The sequence below is a fragment of the Cupressus sempervirens genome, chromosome 8 (genome assembly GCF_028749045.1).
Source record: "Cupressus sempervirens isolate cs-2001-9-10 chromosome 8, ASM2874904v1, whole genome shotgun sequence".
Taxonomy (NCBI): Eukaryota; Viridiplantae; Streptophyta; class Pinopsida; order Cupressales; family Cupressaceae; genus Cupressus; species Cupressus sempervirens.
In genome coordinates, this window is record NC_143125.1 from 467,444,988 (window position 1) to 467,465,029 (window position 20,042).

The 20,042-nt window shown below is 36.2% G+C and overlaps 2 protein-coding genes across 5 annotated transcripts in view; both read left to right on the forward strand.

Annotated features, from left to right (window-relative positions):
* LOC149543258 (indigoidine synthase A family protein) overlaps nucleotides 1-18,917 on the forward strand; it is a 244,847-nt gene extending 225,930 nt beyond the window's left edge. For all 4 annotated transcript variants that reach the window (XM_089798105.1, XM_089798106.1, XM_089798108.1 and 1 more), the window contains 4 exons: nucleotides 17,962-18,004; nucleotides 18,107-18,227; nucleotides 18,342-18,427; nucleotides 18,662-18,917. In XM_089798105.1, the coding sequence (XP_089654231.1) occupies nucleotides 17,962-18,004; nucleotides 18,107-18,227; nucleotides 18,342-18,427; nucleotides 18,662-18,738 (327 nt within the window). In that variant the 3' untranslated portion in view covers nucleotides 18,739-18,917. The remainder of the gene's footprint in view (nucleotides 1-17,961; nucleotides 18,005-18,106; nucleotides 18,228-18,341; nucleotides 18,428-18,661) is intronic.
* Nucleotides 5,277-8,238, forward strand: LOC149543259 (uncharacterized). Its single transcript, XM_089798104.1, has 5 exons — nucleotides 5,277-6,621; nucleotides 6,750-7,046; nucleotides 7,158-7,282; nucleotides 7,377-7,653; nucleotides 7,761-8,238. The coding sequence occupies exons 1-5, from the start codon at nucleotides 5,482-5,484 to the stop codon at nucleotides 8,145-8,147; spliced, it is 2,226 nt and encodes a 741-aa protein (XP_089654230.1). The 5' UTR covers nucleotides 5,277-5,481; the 3' UTR covers nucleotides 8,148-8,238.
* Nucleotides 18,918-20,042: the final 1,125 nt, after the last annotated feature.

The window sequence follows — 20,042 nt, forward strand, 5'->3', positions numbered from 1 at the left end:
TCAATCCCTATATGCAGACTGCAGCTGATAGTTTCTGCACTTATCACAATATTTTATCTAGTTATTGCCGATATTTTCGGTGACATTTTGGCAACCTTTCGGTGCAGTGAGTTGGGCGTGAAAAGTTACAGGTTTTATCACTGCCCAAAATTTCTAGCAATAAGTTTACTTATCGCAGAGAAGTTCACGATATTTTCATCTATGATCAGAGGAGTGATCTTTCTAAATTTGATGCAAAGTATCACACCAGATGTGTCCTAGTGACAAAGAAACAAAACACTATCAGAGGAAAGGAGAGCTTAGTCTCCTTGGCTTTTTAGCATCGAGAATTTTCACGTGTCAAATTTGAGATAATGAAAATCAATATTGTAGAAAGAAAAAGGAAAGTGTAAAAGGCTCCAACTAATTTTTTTTATGTGTTTCAACACATGTTTGAAATGCATTTGAGTGTTTGTACAATGTATTGAATGAAGAACTGATATGAATATGGTTAAGATTCTTCATAAAGTGATAATCAAACTGTTTATTACAATTAATATAATATTATAAACATTCAGTACTAAGAACATATGAAGTTATGAACATGTATATGTTTTCCTTACTTATTTGATCAAACAGATAACAGCAGGCCTGAAATAAAAAATATACCTGATATACAACTAAAACCAGTATCTGGACATTCTTCCAAACTTTTCTGATGATTGCTGGGACTTCTTTTAACACTTTTCAGCCTCTGAAACCTCCAGGAATTAGACTAACTCAATCCTGATTAGTAATATGAACACTTCCCTTCCAAAATGTTGTGATCCACTTATTATCTAGTGATTTCATTAATTATAGGGGCAACTGGGTTCCTTTGGGTTCAAAACCCCTTCTAGTGCCACGTACTCATGAAAATATCTCATCCCACCTCTAAAAAGGCTCTTACCAAGTGACATGGCAGATACATGGGTCCCAAACTACATAAAATACCAAGTGCCTTCCTTGTTGGTGCTGTGTTACCAAATTCTTCCCTAGCAAGCCCAAAGTCTGGTCTGGTTCTTGCAAAAATCTGGTCCTTACCATATTCTCGCAAAAGTTTGCCCAAATTCTGTCAAACGAATGCAGCCAAAAGATGGATTTTTTTATCTTGCCTAATTTTTTTTGTCTATCTTAGTCAATCCAACCCTCCAACCCTAAAATAGATCACTAAAAAGGCCCAAAAGAGAAAACATATGCCATTTGGACTAACATTAATATATGTGTGTGTAAGTTAGTTTTCCGAGATTGCTGCAAATGTAATAGCACTGCCATGTTTTTGGTATGAGTTTTCCAAATGACAGTGATCTCTTATTTATATTGAGAATAAAGCATGAAGAGACATGGGACATGTCTATTCATTAATCAGATAATTAATATAATCACAAATTTAATCATATTTATAAATATGTATATATTATTTTATTTTTTCTCATATAACAGTAAACTTATATCTCAAATATAATGACCACATATATATAAATTATATCTCATATATAATTATATATAGGTTTATTCGGCTGAAGCTATCAAACATCAACAACCCCTCTTAACTAGGGAGGATAAACACAAGACAGATACTACACCATTGGTGATATTAGGAATGACAAATTTTAAGGATATCTTTAATCAAAAGATACCCGCCATTTTGATATCATGAGTATTGGTCTTCCATGATATCAACACATGATATTCGCCAAATTCTCTAAGTAACATTTTGATATCACATTTGCTATCATGAGTATTGGGCTTCCAGAATATCAACACATGATATTCACTAAGTACTCAAATATTGTTTGATATCACATCTGATATCATGAGTATTGGTCTTCCAAAATATCAACACATGATATTCAACAAGGACTCAAATAAGGTTTGATGTCACATCTAATATCATGAGTAGTGGTGTTCTAGAATATCAACACATGATATTCACCAAATACTCTTTGAGTAATGACCTTCCAGAATGTCGAGATGCAATATATTTACCAAGTACTATGAGTAATAGCCTCCAAAACATCAAGTCGCATGATATTCATCAAGTACTCTATGTAATGGCCCTCCAATGGCCCTCCTAAACATCAATTTGCATAACATGCACACGCACTAAATTTTTTTTTATAAGGTATGTGCACACACATTCTCATAGTGCTTACCATACAAGTATCCACCATGGAAAGTATAATCTATCATGATCTGCATAGACATCGTAAAATATCCATCATAATAGAAAATTAAGTTATTGTAAGATCGTTACCTTCCAATAACTTTGGCAAATACAAGTGATGATCATTTGGAAGTCGTCACTTCCTCATGATGTACATAGGGGATAGGTCCATTAAAACCATATAGTCATACGCATGATACAAAATGTTTACATGAAGTCAAAACTCCCTCTGGCCCTAATATGATCAAGATCTTCAAAGATCAATTGAAACATATCCTCTATTCACTTCTTGAGACATATGTGTCAGACTCCCTTTGAACATCAATCTTTTTAGCTCCTTTACCTTTGAATAAGTGTTAGACTTCCTTTGAATCTGATATCAATTTCTTTTTTCCTCTAATAACATTCTCAGAGGAAAAGCTCGAGGCAAAATAACTCTTATAGTACAAATAAGATTGTTAGTAGTTTAACTCATGCCTGCTACTAACAACAACATAAACACATTTCTCATTATTATAATGATTCAAATTATAATTCTCAATTGTGTAAATTCATATATATATATATATATTCAATTATCTACAACTATGAGAAAAATGATTTTACATTTATAAAATGGGAATTCATAATGATCTATTTATATATAACACATTAATCCATATATAATTCCAATATAATATAGATCAAATAAATATCTAATTTAAATGAATACTTAAATTAAGTTAAATATATACATACATTCAATATGTATATTTTAATCTATGCTTTCAATGTATTATTTTGCGTTTAATACTTATGTATGAATATCATATATCCATTATCTCAATAATATAAAAGAAACTTTAATCATATGTTACCTTTATTTACCTCAATTTATGTGTGGGGTCCGCTGCTTATTCACCCGCGACACTTAATTCCCTGATCAATATGTCATCTTGATATTATCTCATGTTACCTTCACTTATGCTTGCCCCTTCATCTTAGTAAATAGATTTGTGCTTTCATTAATGGTGATGAGGTATGTGGGTTACCATTTTGTAAGACTTCGATTTCTCCATAGTGGTGATTTCACTTTTCTTATCCCATTAAACATGTCTGATTTAATTGCTCTTTAGTCTTTATCTCACCTGTTATTCTCTGCCCCTTTGATTGTCGCTTCGACTGCATAGTCTTTTCTTCACATAGGTTGCTTTAGAGTGATATGCCCTATTTTTTATAACCTAAAACATCTATGCTCACGCCTCATCCACTCTGAGCATTTAGCCTTCAACAATTTGATGCTGCATATTATTCATTGCCTTGATATGTGATGACATGGAAGACCAGCATAGGCACGTATTTCCTCACAATTGAGGCCCCACACAACATCGTTGATGCCTCTAATAATCCAGTGATGTATATCATTTCCAAGCTTGATAATGTGCATTGTATTCCCAATCCTTTATCTTCATCATGATCCTTATTGAACGAGGTTTGTATTATGATTTATTTGATCAAAATTTGAGGGCACAGTATACCTTCTTGGTTTATGTATTTTCTGTCAGTCATTTGTAGACATAGAAATTGTGGTGTTGACATGTTAGCTGGAGACCTGTCCTTCTTAACTCCTATATCCTTAGCATTGAATGCTTTCTAAAACTTCCATTCACATGATGACTTTGAGTTCCAATATATAACCTTTGTTTTATTATTGTTGCAAATCCACTCACGACCTTGCTATTCATAAATGCTTGTTTTCTTTTGATTATGACAAATTAACATTTGTCTTAAGTAGCCTTCCATGCTCCATAGCCATGAAGCACAATACTCTGCCTAGCCTACAATCATTACCTTCTATGCTGACCAGACATGGGAGTGGTGCATCCACTCAACACTTCATAAAGTCTACTAGTGCCTCATTTAAATAGGGTGATCATCCCACATCAAAGCACGAGGATGCCATTCATCTCTAGCTTGTGATTTTCTCTTTACTGTGTATTGGGACTGATGTTTTGTCCATATATGTAGGTATCACAATACTGGGAATGTCAGATATAATTTCCTATGTAGATATATTCACAAGTATCACTAGATATGTTCACCGTATATTGACTACAAAATTTCCCAATATATCTGCATCCATATAACTAGATATTACGAGTATCATGGATTTGTAGTCTCTCCTATGTAGAGCACCAATCTAGCAATATAATTTCGTCATCATATGCGCAACATTAGTTTTGCTAGGTGTTGTGTGCACATTTATCTTTGCAAATACTTCTACCATGAGTGTTGAATGTTCACCATTGTTTATTCAATGATTGATTTTACTATCATCTAAGATCCATTCCATTAATCGCTTTCTTACATTCGCAGTCCTGCTTTGGTACCGAGTTAGTTTTCCAGGATTGCTGCAAATGTAATAGCACTGCCATGTTTTTGGTATGTGTTTTCCAAATGACAGTGATCTCTTATTTATATTGAGAATAAGCCATGAAGAGACATGTCCCTTCACGGGACATGTCTATTCGTTTATCAGATAATTAATATAATCACAAATATAATCAATATATATATAAATTTCTCTCATATGTCAATGAACTTATATCTCAAATATAATAAACACACATATAAATTATATCTCATACATAATTATATATAGGTTTATCTGACTGAAGCTATCAAACATAAACACAATCAATATATATATATATATATATATATATATATCTTAGTTACCGGATTCGCCTGGAAAAGGCCGGATCCGGGCTCGGGTCCGATTCGGATCCGGATCCACGTATGGATCCGTGAGGATCCGGGCAGGATTCGTAATCCTGCCTGTGGATCCGTAAGGATCCGTGGCCCGCGGATCCATACGGATCCACAGGCAGGATTACGAATCCTGCCCGGATCCTCGAGGATCCACGCGCGGATCCGCGTGAATCCGCAGCAATGAAGGAGGAGAATGCAAAAACGTGGGCCCATTATCATTTTTTAATGTTTTTTTTTTGCCCTAAAGGCCCTAAACCCTAAAAACGACCCTCTAAATCACAATGCAAGTTCATTTGCTCTCTATTTTGCTCTCTCATTTTGCTCTCTCGTACTTGCTAGTTTGAAGTGAAGTGCTTGGATTCGAAGGAGATCGGTTGTGGAGCTTCAAATACCTTGCAAGAAGTGTTTAAGGTATGCATTTCAACCATATTCTTGAATTCTTTCATAGATTATTGATTTATTTTTAGTTTTCCAAATTTTCAAGTTTTTGTGCAAGTGTGAAGTATGGTTTTCTTTCACTTTTTCTAGATTGCAAGAATAGAACAATGAGTAGTCAAGGCTCAGTGGGTGGGGGTGGGGCTGCATCACCAAGCTTCAAAATTGATAAGGGGTCTCCTTTATGGAGACACACAACAAGAGTTGCACAATGTCCTGGGGGTGGGGCATACATATGGAAATGTAATTTTTGCAACATACAACATAGAAGCTCCTATTCCCGAGTGAAACTACATTTTTTGGGCCCTGCGGGTGAAGGAATTCACATGTGTCAAGGTAGTGATAAGAAGGGATTACCAGTTGCACAAATAGCAGCATTAGCAAAAGAGCAAGATGATGCTGATAGAGCAGTTGCAAAAGCAAAACGTGGTGCTTCCCAAAAAACAAATATACCAACACCATCATTTGATCAAACAAACACAAGAACACATCCTTTTTTGCCTATGCCAACTACAAATGATGAAGATGAAGACCCATCTCCACTCACCCGCAAGAGAGGCCCACTAGATAGGGCATTCCAAATTGAAAAGAGAGACATTGCTGATCACAAAATTGGACGTTGTTTAATTGCAAATGGTGTTTCATTTAATTTTGCTAGATCACCTTATTTTAGGGAGATGGTGGAAGCAATAAATGATGCACCCCATGGTTACAAACCGCCTGGTTATGAGAAGTTGCGCACTACCATATTACATGATGAGAGGAAAAATGTAGAGGCTCAACTTCAACCAATAAGAGATTTTTGGGTTCAATCGGGTGTGTCTATTATTTCGGATGGTTGGAAAGATTGTAGAAACCGTCCATTGATCAATGTTATTGCTGTATGCCCTAAGGGGGCAATGTTCTTGAAGGCAGTTGATTGTGAAGGGCAAGTGAAAGATGCAGAATTTATTTCACGCATTCTCATTGATGCCATAGAGTCAGTGGGTCCTGATAATGTTGTTCAAGTGGTCACGGACAATGCAAAAGTTTGCAGGGCTGCAGGGATAATTGTAGAGTCTAGATATGATCATATCTTTTGGACACCATGCACCGTCCACTCTCTCAATTTAGTGATGAAAGCAATTGGCACCGAAATAGATTGGGTGAAAAGGATATATGAGGAAGCTGAAGAGATTCAAATGTTTGTGACAAATCACCACATGTCACAAGCAATTTTTAGGAGTTTCTCGGACTTGGAGTTATTGAAGGTAAATTTTTATATTTAATATATAATTGAATATTATTGGATTCCACAATTATTAATTTTTGTTGTTGTTTACATTAACATGTTTTAATTTTTAAATGTTTTACTAACTTGAGTTTAACATGTTCTTAGGTTGCTGAAACCCGCTTTGCCTCTCACACAATCGTCTTGAGACGACTTGTGAAGGTAAAAGAAGCATTGAAGCATATGGTCATTAGCCCCCAATGGGGCATTTGGAAGAATTCCAATACAGCAAGGGCTTTAAATGTGAGAAGAATGATACTAGATGAGGATTGGTGGGGTCTTGTGAGTTATGTGTTGGAAATCACCGATCCAATAATGGCAATGCTTCGCTTCGCAGATAGTGATGAGCCATGCCTTGGGGATATTTATGATTCCATGGATAGTATGCTGGAAAAAATTAAAATGGTAAGTTTTACGCTCTTTTACAACAATTTTTTATTTGAGAGATATCTAGATTCTAAAGTTTAAATTGACATATTCACTAATTATAATTATTATTCATATTTCATATCTTAGGCCATACAAAGGAGGGAGAATGATCCTGAGGACACCCTTTACAAGAAGGTGGAAAAAATTGTTCATCATCGATGGAACAAGATGACCACACCTTTGCACCTCCTTGCATATGCTCTATCCCCGAGGTACTGTAGTTCTTATCAAATGTTTGTGCTTATTTTATCCAATGTTTGTGCTATTGATATTTGATAGTGTTCAATTGTCTTTTGTTATCCCCAGGTACTATAGTGCAGATGTACTTCGCCTTCCAGGTAGAGTGCCACCATTTAGAGATGCAGAGGTTGCAGATGGGTATAAGAGGGCACTAGCTAAGATATTCCAAGATCCAGAGATTGGGGCAATTGTGAGGAGTGAATTTGCTGCTTTCAACTCAGGTGAGGATTTCGACCCTATTGCCATAGCAGACCAAAGCAGGATGGGTGCCATCAAATGGTGGTACCTTCACGGGCAAGCCTTCACGTATCTCCAACCTCTTGCCATAAAGGTCCTATCCCAAGTAAGTTTGTAAAATTAAGCTTAAGGTTAACATTCTCAATTCCTTGAATTTATTATTTAATTTATTTATCTTGATTGTTGTATTGATAATTTTTAATTTCTCTTTAGGTTGCCAGCTCTTCTGCCGCTGAGCGGAATTGGAGTACTTACTCCTTTATCCACTCAATCAAACACAACCGGTTGGCTCCAAAAAAATCAGAAGACCTTGTGTTCATTCACAACAATTTGCGCTTGTTGTCACGGAAGGATCCTAAGTACAAGAAGGGGCCCGAAAAGCTTTGGGATGTAGCACCCGAGACTCCTGATTTAGATATGACCATCCGAGATCTTGCTAGATCCACTTTGATTGATGTGGATGATGAGGAGGAGGATTATGAGTTAACAATCCCCTCTACTACTAGTGGTTTGGGTTCCTCTACTAATACAGATGCAGCACTTGCAGCTCACCAGTACCCCTCTGATGCGGATTTTCTTGAAAATCCATTTGATGATTAAATAAAAAACTTTAGTGTTGACTCTTGACTCTTTTATGAGTAAATCATGTTATAAACTTTAAGTTTAATGATCTATATTTTGAATGTTACAAGCTTTCACTTTCAGTAATTCAATGTGAATGTGTTGATTTCCTTTATAATCGTGAAAATAGATTAATTATCAATGTCATTGATCAAGTATACTAGATTCATACTATGAAATGATTTAGTTTTAGAATTATGTATATTTCTCTTTTTTTTAGTATATATAATGCATATATATATATATATATATATATATATGCACGAATCCTCCACGAATCATAATTGGGAAAAAAAAAAAATCCCGAATCCACGGATCCGATTCACGTGCCCGAATCGGATTCGTGTCACGAATCGGCAACTAAGATATATATATATATATATATATATGGTAGTGTATTTTGCTATGTTGCTTTACTATTAGCATAGTGGCATATGAACTTATTTTCTACTACATGCATACATGTATGTATGTATGTAAAACATATGATTCTGAATGGACGAACCCAAAACAAACTCGAACCCACCCCAAAAATATCTTGAATGAATTTTGAACCTGAATCCGAAACGGCAACTTAGTGTTGGTGAATAACTACCAACCAGCATACAAAAAAATATAATAGTAGCTCCTCCAAAGTTTCAATGCAACCCTTATAATTGTGTTTATGTGTGATATATGGTACAACCAATACATGGGCTGCTCGTTGTGCAACAAAATGGTATAGCTGGTCTTATAAAGCCAGTAACTAAAATGAGCACAAAAGGCAATCAGAAATCTGGGACAAATTATTGCATATTTTTTCTTGTAACCTACTAGAAATTGTAACAACCAGTAAGTTACTATAAGCAGAAACTTGACTCCTATATGAAGCCAACCATGGGAATGAGAAAGTTTCTGTCTTTTGATTCTGAATGAACCATGTGGATTTTTTTATCATCAATGTAAAAACTGAATGAAAGCTCATAGATCTCCAAAATAAGGGCTACTGGAAATTGATGAAGAATAAAATGAATTTCTTTTCCTAATAATTGTTATTTAATTTCTTTTCCATTCAACTCAGAAAATAACTGGAGTTTCTCTAAATTAAATATTTTCTTCCAACCTCATTATATTACTGTTGTGAGGTTTTTACACCATTGCCCCAAAATTTTTGGGGACCCCCTTTTTCAGGCAAGCCTTGTCAATTTTCACGGATTTTTTGGAATTTTTCGGTTGCCTTAACAAGTTTTTCGGAGTTGTCCAAAAAAATTTCGATTTGAAAATTTTACACTTTAGACGCCTTCGAGCCAGGAGGGATGTGGTTGGATTTCTTTTTCACTCGATGTGAAACTTGATTTTCTGCAAAATGTAATTTTATCTTTAGGCCAAACAAATTTCAAAAACAACATTTCTTTTCGATGGTTAGAACAATATTCGGCAGGATAAATTTGTAAATTTTTAGACTTGGACGGGTTTTGGAAATTTGATATAATTGTATAAGCTTGGACATTTCCAGAATGAATTTTTTTTTAGATTTAATTATTTTAGAAAATCTTGAATTTTTCACTGAAAAAGAATCTTTTTAATAGTGAAATTAAAAATTGGAAAATCGATTTTGGATGTTAGAGAAATGATTTATTTTGGTTAAAATTAAAATTGCATTGCAAAATAAAAAATGGATTAAATTGCAAAATCTCATTAAATCAGTTGAAATATTGCTTAAGAAATTTTTAAATGTTCAAAAGAAATTGGTAAATTAAAATTGAAAATTGATTTTGGCTTGCTAGAGTTGATTTTTATGATATTTTAATTGCTAAAACATTTTTAAATAAAAATTTTAGCATCTCCTATGCTTTCCTTGTTTTATTTTGCAATTTTTTATCACAACCGGCAATTAAATAGGTTAATTTCACTTCGAGCTAAGTAAATTTAGCATGACATTTAAATCTGGGCCATTACTAAGGATGCTAATTTAATTTTGTTCTCCTCCAGGGCAAGTCAGCCAGCTTGGAGAGACATGAAACTGTGGTATAAGAGGGGCTCCCCCCCTCTTATCTCCTCATTCCACCTTCCTCGTGTTGGGCAATTTTTTCTTGAAGAGGCAATTCGAGCCTAGGTGATTTTCTTGTTGGAGCAGATTTTTCTTGCTTGGCACCATTCTCCTCCTTCCAATTTGGGCGAATTTCTACCCCAAGCAATTTGGGAGCAGACCTGAATATTTTCTCTTGCTTGGGCGATTTCTCAAAGTTCTGATTTTTGCTAGAGGCTGCAAATTTCTGCCCTAGATTTGGGTGATTTTATGTGGTAAAGGAGTTACATGATCCAAGGTCTGATTTTTGGCAAATATATGGGCAATTTCAAGGGGACAAAATTCTGATTTTTGCTAGGGCATCATTATTTGCAAGGAGGATTAAAATTTTCGAGATCTGATCCAAATTTGAAGAAGGTCGGGTTATTGGTAAAGACAAAATTCAGTTGTAATTCTATTTATTTTAGAGGTGAAGATTGTTAAAGAGGGATTCTATTTCTTGTTCTTGCTTGGTTTCGTTTCCCATATATTCTTCTTGCGTTCATCATCCACCACTTCATCATCCCATTGATAGTTTGAAGTTTGGAGAGATAAGTGAAGATTTCATGATAGGACACTAGGCGAGGCAGAAATAAGGTAGACCACCCTAGGTTGAAGTTGGGAGATATAAGTGTAATCTATCTTAAGGTAACGAAGAGATAGAAATAAGTGGTAGTCCCACCCCCTAGGTTGAAGGTTGGAGATTGATAAGTGTAGAGATAGAACTTGGCGAGGCAGAAATAAGCTAGATTCCATCGATAGAAAGGTTGGAGATCGATAAGTGTAGTCCATATCATTTAGAATGAAGGGGTAGAAATAAGTGTTTAGGATGGTAGATTTTAGTGCAAGCAAGAACCCAAAGGGAATGAATACCAAAAAAGACAAGGAAGACGTGATGCCTAAGACCATCTTTTTCTTGAAAGTGAGGCAAATAAGTGATACCAATATTGGTACAATGAACATGATAGTGTTAAAGGACAGATTGAAGGAAGGACAATTCCCCATGGCAAAAAAAATCTACAAAAGCGGAATTGTACATGCAACAACCTTCCCTCCTACCTTGCCTTGTCCAGAATTGGTAATGGAGTGTGCATCCTGGTTTGATATTGTTACCAAGTCCATCATTTTTGATGAAGGGAAGAGAGTGTTGGCCACCATTGGCGGACAAGTGATTAAAGAAGCATTTAATATTCCCCAGTATAAAAGCATGACAGTGGTAATGATGGATTAGGCGGCTAAGTTATTTCAGGATAATCAGGAGGCTTACTTCATTCACCTAAAGAAAAATTGGTTGCACGAAGGCAAGAAGGGAGTTACTAGATTATCAAGGCTCACTGTGTCAGATTTCAAATCAGAATATGGCGATCTCATTGTGCTTCTTAGCTTGATCATGGGCTTAGCTCAAAGTATGCAATTCGAGAACTGGATGTATTATTTTATTGATGGAATTGAAAATGGAAAAAGATTTGATTGGGCTAGGATTATAAGCGAGAATTTAGAATTGCAACTTAGGACTGTACAAAATCAAAAGCAATTCTATATGGGGTCCTATCTTTTCTATCTGATTGCAAGATTATATGAAAATCCTGGACGCAAGGCCTTAGGAATAATTGGCAATGGGTTGGGGCAATGTTTGGTGCACGAGTGCTATCCACAGCTTCATCTGCACAACACCAAGGATTATAATATGTTTTGTGACGCCTTTTCCATGAAAACGATAAGGATATTACAAGGGACACTTACTAAGAGACTCTCATCAGAAGTAGAAGCAAAAGTCAAGAAGTATGGGAGTTGGTTCATCCAATTCCCGCAATTCACTTAGATTAGAGTAGCAGGAAGTACAGTTTGTCCCAAGAGACTTCCAAGGTACCCACCCGACAAGGTAATTTTGATGGAACTGGCTAGGCAACTAGAGCATTATGACAAAATGATGAAACTTAGAGGTGAGACAGGGATTACCTTCTCATTTGGAATTGGCAATGATAATTGTCCCAATGTTGTTGCCATTGCAGCTGTGGAGAAAGAATAAGAATGGTATCATCTAGCATGGTATAGAGCAAGGCAAGAATTTGATCCTAATGGTCTTATCAAGGCATCTCATGGAAATACATTTAGATATGTTCTTACTATAGAAGATTTTTGGGCCAATGCCTAGGATGACTTTCATGTAAGAAAGCTAGCTTTCTCAAGATTGTTAGTGAACATGACGAGGGCAATCAGATGGAGAAGCCTTGATATTCCTAATCAACTGGAAGATGATGAAAATGTGCTGAGAAAAGATTATGATACAGTGGATGGAATGGAGTTGAGCCCAGTGGATTGGGATGATCACCAGGATTCTTTCTTGGAAGCAGTTACAAGGACAGTTGATCTGCACACCGAGTCGTGGTACAATAGGAAGTTAAGGAAATTACAAAGTCAGAGGATACACCTTACTTATGAGAAGATGAAACCAAAGGAAGGTCCAGTAAAATCAGTCAGACAGAAAGGTGAGGGCAGTAGCCAGTAGCAAAGAGTAGCTAAGAGCAGGAAGAGAAGTTTGGAGGTCGAGAAAGGTAAAGAACATTAGGAACCTCCAGGAAAGATACAGAATGCAGTGCCATCAAGAGAGCATAATTGAGGCCAAATGCCAAGAAGATAATACGAGTGGACAAGGGGTTGTGGGAGAGGTCAGCTCTGATTCAAAATCAAGTAGTTACAACGACAACACCAAGTACTCTCCTCTCTCAGAGAACCAACATGGAGAGGATGTGACAGTCACTAGTGAAGAAGAGGATCGGCCAATTGATATTGAGAAAATGAACCAGGTGCCCAAGGCTGTTGGCGATGCTTTGCTAATCGAACCACATCTAGATTTGGGGAGATGTACTGCACCACTATGGTTAAGGCGAATGCTTATGCCAAGAGGTGGGTTGGTGGCTATCTGAACAGTTGAAGACATCCAAGTTTAGTAGAAAAGGGTGATAGCGAGAACCAAAAACAAATTGCAAAAACAGTGGCAAAGGTAATCAGGAGCGGCAATGATGGTCACCGAAAAGTTCAGAGTACTATACCAATGGTTAACAAGGCATTGGGTGAGATTGTAGCTCAGGAATATGAGATAGTAGAGCATAACTTGGAAGAATCACGGATGACATGGAATGTGAGGAGATCCAGGAAGGCATGGTTTCAATCAGAGAAAGGTTGAGGAAGGCAAACAAAAGGATTATAAAGTTGGAGGCCAAGAACAAGTATTGGAGAGATTGCCAGCCTATCCAACAATTGCACCAGGTAACCCTTCCTCAAGATAGTAACATAGAAGAGATCGGCTTAGCTGTGTGAAGTCAAGGATTGGATCCATGATACAATCCAAGATGGGCAAAATTTCTTGCATTCCTTTGTCTCAACATTCAGGATATTAGTGGCTATTAGAGATAGATTCATAATATTTGAAGGCGAATGGAAGGATTTCCTTCCAGTCAAGGACTTAGCCATTCCTAGGCTACAAGCATTCATTGAGCTACTGGAGAAATATTTGGAAAGAGCCAAGTTGGTAGATGAAGGAGGATTGAGTACGGTGGAGTCTTGGTTTGTTGCCTTGACTATCAAGAGGTACAAAACGAGATTGCACAGCATAGCCCAGGCGTTGACACTTCCATTTCAACCATGATGAGCAACGTTGGGGCTGCGCTTGATTTTGAAGATATCAAAGAGGAGAATGTCAATGAGACGGAATTTGGATTGAGATTGGATGAATTGGGGAAGGTTGCCATCAAGAAGAAACACTTGGGCACCCTTGCCTCCCTCAATGCCTTTATCGGATACGCGAAAGAATATGAGAAGGATCATGAGAAAACACTACAAGCAACGAGCAACATGATGAATTCAACTGAGCTCAAGATGAAACATACACTTTGCCCTCGCATGAAGGAAGTCAACGACAAGCTAGCCAAGTTCATTGCTTTGGCTAAAAAGATGAAAGAAAGGGGTAGAACTATATTAGAAGATTATTTGATGTAAGCCCAAGTGGCAAATTCTCCTTCGTCTTGGGTAGGATAGGTGTCTAATTCTGATTGGCTACCATTTTGGTGCCTTTTCATTGGTTGCCACTTTTCCTTTTTTTTCATTGGTCCATTGATAAGGTGGTGTTTTCTCATTGGCCGATGGGGTGGCAACCCTAATTAGGGTTTCTAGGATCCAATCTAAATCGTTGGTTTTGCCTCTTAATCTCTATCATTGGTTGTAATTTTGGCCTCTACATAAGGCCATTTGCTCTCATTTATAAAGGGTTGAAGAAAATTGTTACTAAGATAATACCAAAATTGCCTCTCTTTATCATTGTTGTGACTTGCATGGTGATTAAGAACATTTGGTGTTATTGCATGGTTTCTACTTCCAAATAGTTAGATTTCCTCTAAAGTTGTTAAAGTAGATTTCATTTTGAGAAAGTTGCTAAGTAAGAATAAGAGTAGATGGATAGTTGCATGGTGATATTAGTGGATGTTTGATAGGGATCTATAAACTAGGCCACTAGCATCCTAGCGGCTTGTTAGGAAGCCTTGTGTGGTAATCTAGTCATTTTCCCTTGAATCATTGCATCTATGGAGGTAGAGCCATTGGTTAGCTTTCATCAAATGCGATTCCCATCCATTAGCTAATCTTTCCATTCATAGGAGTAGGAGTAGGATAGCAAATAGTCGAGTAGTCGGATTTCACTCTAAGAAAGTTAGGAAGGTAAAAGTCATTAGATCATTATTGCCCCATCGTCGCGACCTTCAACATTAGCATTGACAGACACCACCCCCACCATCACCACCATCAACATTATTTGGCACTCATATTTTACAAACCCATCATCATCACCATCATCCCAAAACCCAAGTCATCCTTGAATGAACAACGTAAAGCCGCCTACGTGATTACCAACAAATCACATCGATCATTGAGTTAGTATCCATAGGTGTAAGGAACATTCGAGTTTTTCTCATGTCTTCATGATTATTAACTTTTTAAGAGAGGGATTGAGTGTTCGACATTCCATGTCAAGTGTTCAATCGCTATATGTTATGTAGTGGTACAAAATTGACATCAACAATTACCATTTAAAATTATTAACTTATATGAGTTCTCTTTTAATTTTTGACTTTTTAACAACTTGATATAACCATTTAATTACCAAGAAATTTTGCACACAATCATCAGAGTTACAGAATATATGAAAAATCCCAAACATAGATTTTCACTACTCCACTAATACCTTATGTGCATAGGATATTAGTCTATGTGAATATTTGATGCTCTTCCATGAAGACAAACTTCTTTAAGAAGGCTGGAGTATTCCCAAGATGTCAGATTTGCATATGGAAAGTACCATTGCAAACCTCTTAGCTCTAGGAACTCCCTGTGACTATCAGAATACTCTTCCAATAGAATGGCAGTCTAAGAAAGTTGGAGTTTCCAAAAATCTTGGAATGGACCAGAAAGGAACATTATAGAGAATTCCCAATTAAGGAAATTGATTGACTTACAACTTAGTGCTACAATACAAGGTCAACAATAGTTAATAAATTTGTTGACTCAGATGCATATGTGTCAAGACTCAAAACATGAATACTTCCAAAACAAACTATAATCAGAGTGGTGAAGGAAGTACAACAGTAAATAATAATAACCACACCAAAATGATAATCGGTTCTATAATCAAACTTCTCCAAGCCAAGTTCTTAAAAAGAAAAGTAGGATCCAATGGAGGAGGAAAGCAACATACTCAAATAATGGAGACAACTTTGTAGATTATTTGCACGAGTACTAATCCTTGGGAGATGAGTTTCAAACAACCACGTCTCTACAAGACTTTAACAATTTGAAAATGAGAAATTAGTCTAGGAGGGAGAGACACAACTTATAACAGTCAATATTTGTGGCAATGGTTAGGTAAGTTGTCAATACACACTTTTAATGGTACAAAATGGTGTATAGCTTGTGCATGGATCTGAAAGTTGGCTGCTTGTTTGTCCCTAAATCGAGTGTTTGAAGGAGAACCAATCAAATATGCTACACTACATTTGGATGTAGTGGCACATGAAGGTATCATGGCATGATCACTCTAAGCCACAATTTGATTTATACTTAGTGAAAGGATCATTGGTAGATTTCATAGAAAGGACCTTGACATTCATTTTGGGAATCGGTCTAGTTAAATAAATATAATTTTAGTGGACAATTTGTTATGGTTCCAGGTGTCTTTGAAGGAAGCTTATTGTTCTATTCAAAGAAGGTTTGACTAAAACCCCTTAAGGTTTGCGTTGATGTTTTGTAATTGCAAAATGCACTCAGAAGAGCTATAAGCGTGGATCATTTTTCTTTTAAAAGAAAATTATATCCTAGGTCACCTCAAGAAATTAGCATAGGAAGCCTTCTCACAATGAGTGGCCAAAGAAAACAAACAAAGAAGAAGCCTGAACTGAGCTTTGAAGGAAGAAGTTTTTTTTTCTTGTAAGGAATCATAGGCAATAGGTCATAGATATCTTGGCCCTGCATAAGTCTACTATATTGGAGTTGTTTTAGATGAAGAATACATACAAGAAGAATCTAAGTGGATGGGGATTAGAAAACCTAATGGGATGTATCATGAAGCCATAAATAAGGCCAAAAGCGGCCACCCAAAACTATTATGGGGGGATGCAAGTAGATTTTCTTTTATTTGGGAGATTATTGATCAAAAGTGGTACAATCAATTCCACCAACCCATAAATGTAGTGGGCTATTATCTGAACCCTAGGATTTTTTTCTTCAATAGCTTCATGGATGGTAGGAGAGGCTATAGACTCTAGAGGGCTTATCCATGTACATTGAGAGATTGACACCCAAGATTAAGGTGAAATACCTTGTTATTTTTTAGTAGAATTATAAGCAAACAGGAATACTGGTCCAGTTTAAATCTGAACCAACAAAACATAAGAAATACCTGAGAAATCCTCACCTTGCTAAGTACTCTCAAAGTTTGAGAAAAAAAGCTATGAAATTTATTCTAATATATTCTGTTATACTGTACATATGAGTTTGTCAGTGTTTCAAAATTTATAAATGTCACTGTTAGGGTTAGGGCTTGTGTTTTCAGTTTTGGAGGCAATAAAGATGAAAATTAAAATTTTCCATTAAAAAAATCCACTATTTTTAACCTGGATTTACCCCAAGTTCTATCTCATTCTTGCAAAATGGACCTAGATTTGCCCGGGTCATCTGTGCAGAAAACTCAGCTAAATCTGGATCTGTTTTCCAAAATCTTGAATGGTCCAATAGGGGATCCGTGCCAGGTTCAATCTGAACCCATATCTAGGGGTTTCCAAGACCAAACAGGTCACAGGTTTCATGGGGAATCTTGTGATAGTGCTTTGTTAATATTGTCACAATTTTATGCTTGTTCGAGGAATTTTTCAAACAAAAAGTTTACTGAATAAGCACTATGGCTTTATCATTAAAAAAGTATTGATTACAGGGTAGAATAACAAGTCACTTTATGTTATTACCTAGCCACATTGGCAAAAAAAGAATATCAGCTCATAATTGGCTCAAGAAAATATGCGAATTGGCTAATATCATGAATTAGAGTCGTTTCATATTTTCCCGAACTTATCGAAGCCATAAATTGCTAATTTCTCACAACTGGTGATATTCATCTCTTATGCTTTTATGATCTGATGAAAATTATTTAGTAGTTACAAATGCAAGAATAATCATGTCTGAAATATTTTGTGGAACTTTCAGGTGAGTTGTGTGAATTCACCCGAGGAATGTGCTAAATTAATTGGTTAGTAGAAGAATTTTCAGTTTTTATTGCATTGTGAATGTTGAATTGTGGTGAGTTTTATCCTCACAAAGTTCACATGTAATCACTTGCATATCTTTTCAGATGCTACTATTAAATTGGAACTGGGAAGTGGAATATTAATTGGAGTACCCATCCCAGAGACAAGTGCAGCTTCTGGAGATTCAGTAGAGTTAGCCATACAAACTGCACTTTCAGAAACTATGTATGCCTTTTACCATCCATTGTGTTTACCTGTTTTTTTGTTGCAGTGACATAAGAATCCATTATGTTCATTTGTTGGATTATGCACATGATACGTTTCTCTTATATATATCAGAAAGAAGGGCATCACTGGAAATGCTGTAACGCCTTACATACTTATGAGAGTAAATGAGTTGACAGGAGGAACTTCACTGGCTTCAAGTATCCTTTTCATTAATTTTTTGTTGTTCAGATTTAGAATTTTCATGCAAGCTTCTTGTTTTGTTTTCTGCCTTTGTTTTTGGATGCTTATATGGAAAGCAGAATTTGCATTTTATTAGATTTGCTTTTGATAGTAATTTATGAACATAGAATGAGGAGAGGCACATATTTATTTGACATGTAGGGAGAGAATTTTAGCGAACTGTAAATTCTGTTTTGTCTTAACCTCTGCAGATATTGCACTCATCAAGAATAATGCACTCGTCGGTGCAAACATTGCAGCTTGTTTGATGAAATTACAGGACTCTTGAAGTTAAAATGACTGATTTCTGTTATAGAAATGTGGAAGCAACATCTGAGATTGGCTAATGGGATTTGTAGAAAGCTATTAAAACTGAAATTGTTTAAGAGTCCTTGTCAACCTATTTTTATAGAGATTGGAAGAGTTTGGTGGTTTAGATTAATAATTATCATCTTCATTTTGAACGAAGTTTTTATTTGCATGCTTTTGTATGCTATATGGCTCTCATTTCCTTAGCAGTGGTTTCCTTCCTTATTCCAAAGGATAACATAATAGACATTTTCCAAAACAGAAGTAAAAGCCACATTTATGTTTCTTCCTCTTTACCAGAATGTTTACGAACTGCTGTGTGTTTGTTTTGGGAGATTCCTCCTCCTATAGTTAAGAGTTAAAACTATATTACAATATCAAAAGATTTATCTGTAATGTCCCCAATTTTTTATGTAATAATTTAATTTAATTAATTAATTAATTGGTCCCAGAATTTAAATAATATAATAAAATGACCTTTGTGATGTGAATATCAGGATTTAACTGTGTGATTTTGAGTCAAACTCGATGACCCATGTTTCATGAGTAGTGATTCAACATGAATCCATCTCTCATGAGAATAAATGGAACACTTAGCACTCATTGGATCTAGGTGATGCTCACAGGGGTGAAGCACCAGGACTTCTCGGGAGGTCACCCATCCCAGTACTACTCCAGCCTGAGCGCGCTTAACTACAGAGTTTCCTCCATAGTTAAACCCAAAGCTTGCAACCCCATTTGCAAAACCTTCACCAAGTGTTGTGCCTTATCAACCATTCATTAGAAAGCCCCTTAAGCTCATCAATTGATAAGTAGGAGATGATTTCCACAGCTAGTCAAATTGTGATGTGAATATCAGGATTTAACTGTGTGATTTTGAGTCAAACTCGATGACCCATGTTTCATGAGTAGTGATTCAACATGAATCCATCTCTCATGAGAATAAATGGAACACTTAGCACTCATTGGATCTAGGTGATGCTCACAGGGGTGAAGCACCGGGACTTCCCGGGAGGTCACCCATCCCAGTACTACTCCAGCCTGAGCGCGCTTAACTACAGAGTTTCCTCCATAGTTAATGACCTTTATTTAGTTACTTTAATTAATTAATATGGGGCCCAAGTTAATATTTGTATTTGTGGTTTCGATTGATTTAATATATCTCGGACTTATTTTTATTTTAGTTTCCATTGGTAAGTGTTGTCGTCAGCTATCTTTGTACACCCTCAGAAAGGTTTTCTCTAATGGGTATTTAAGCACGACTTGTAGGTAGTCATACGTATG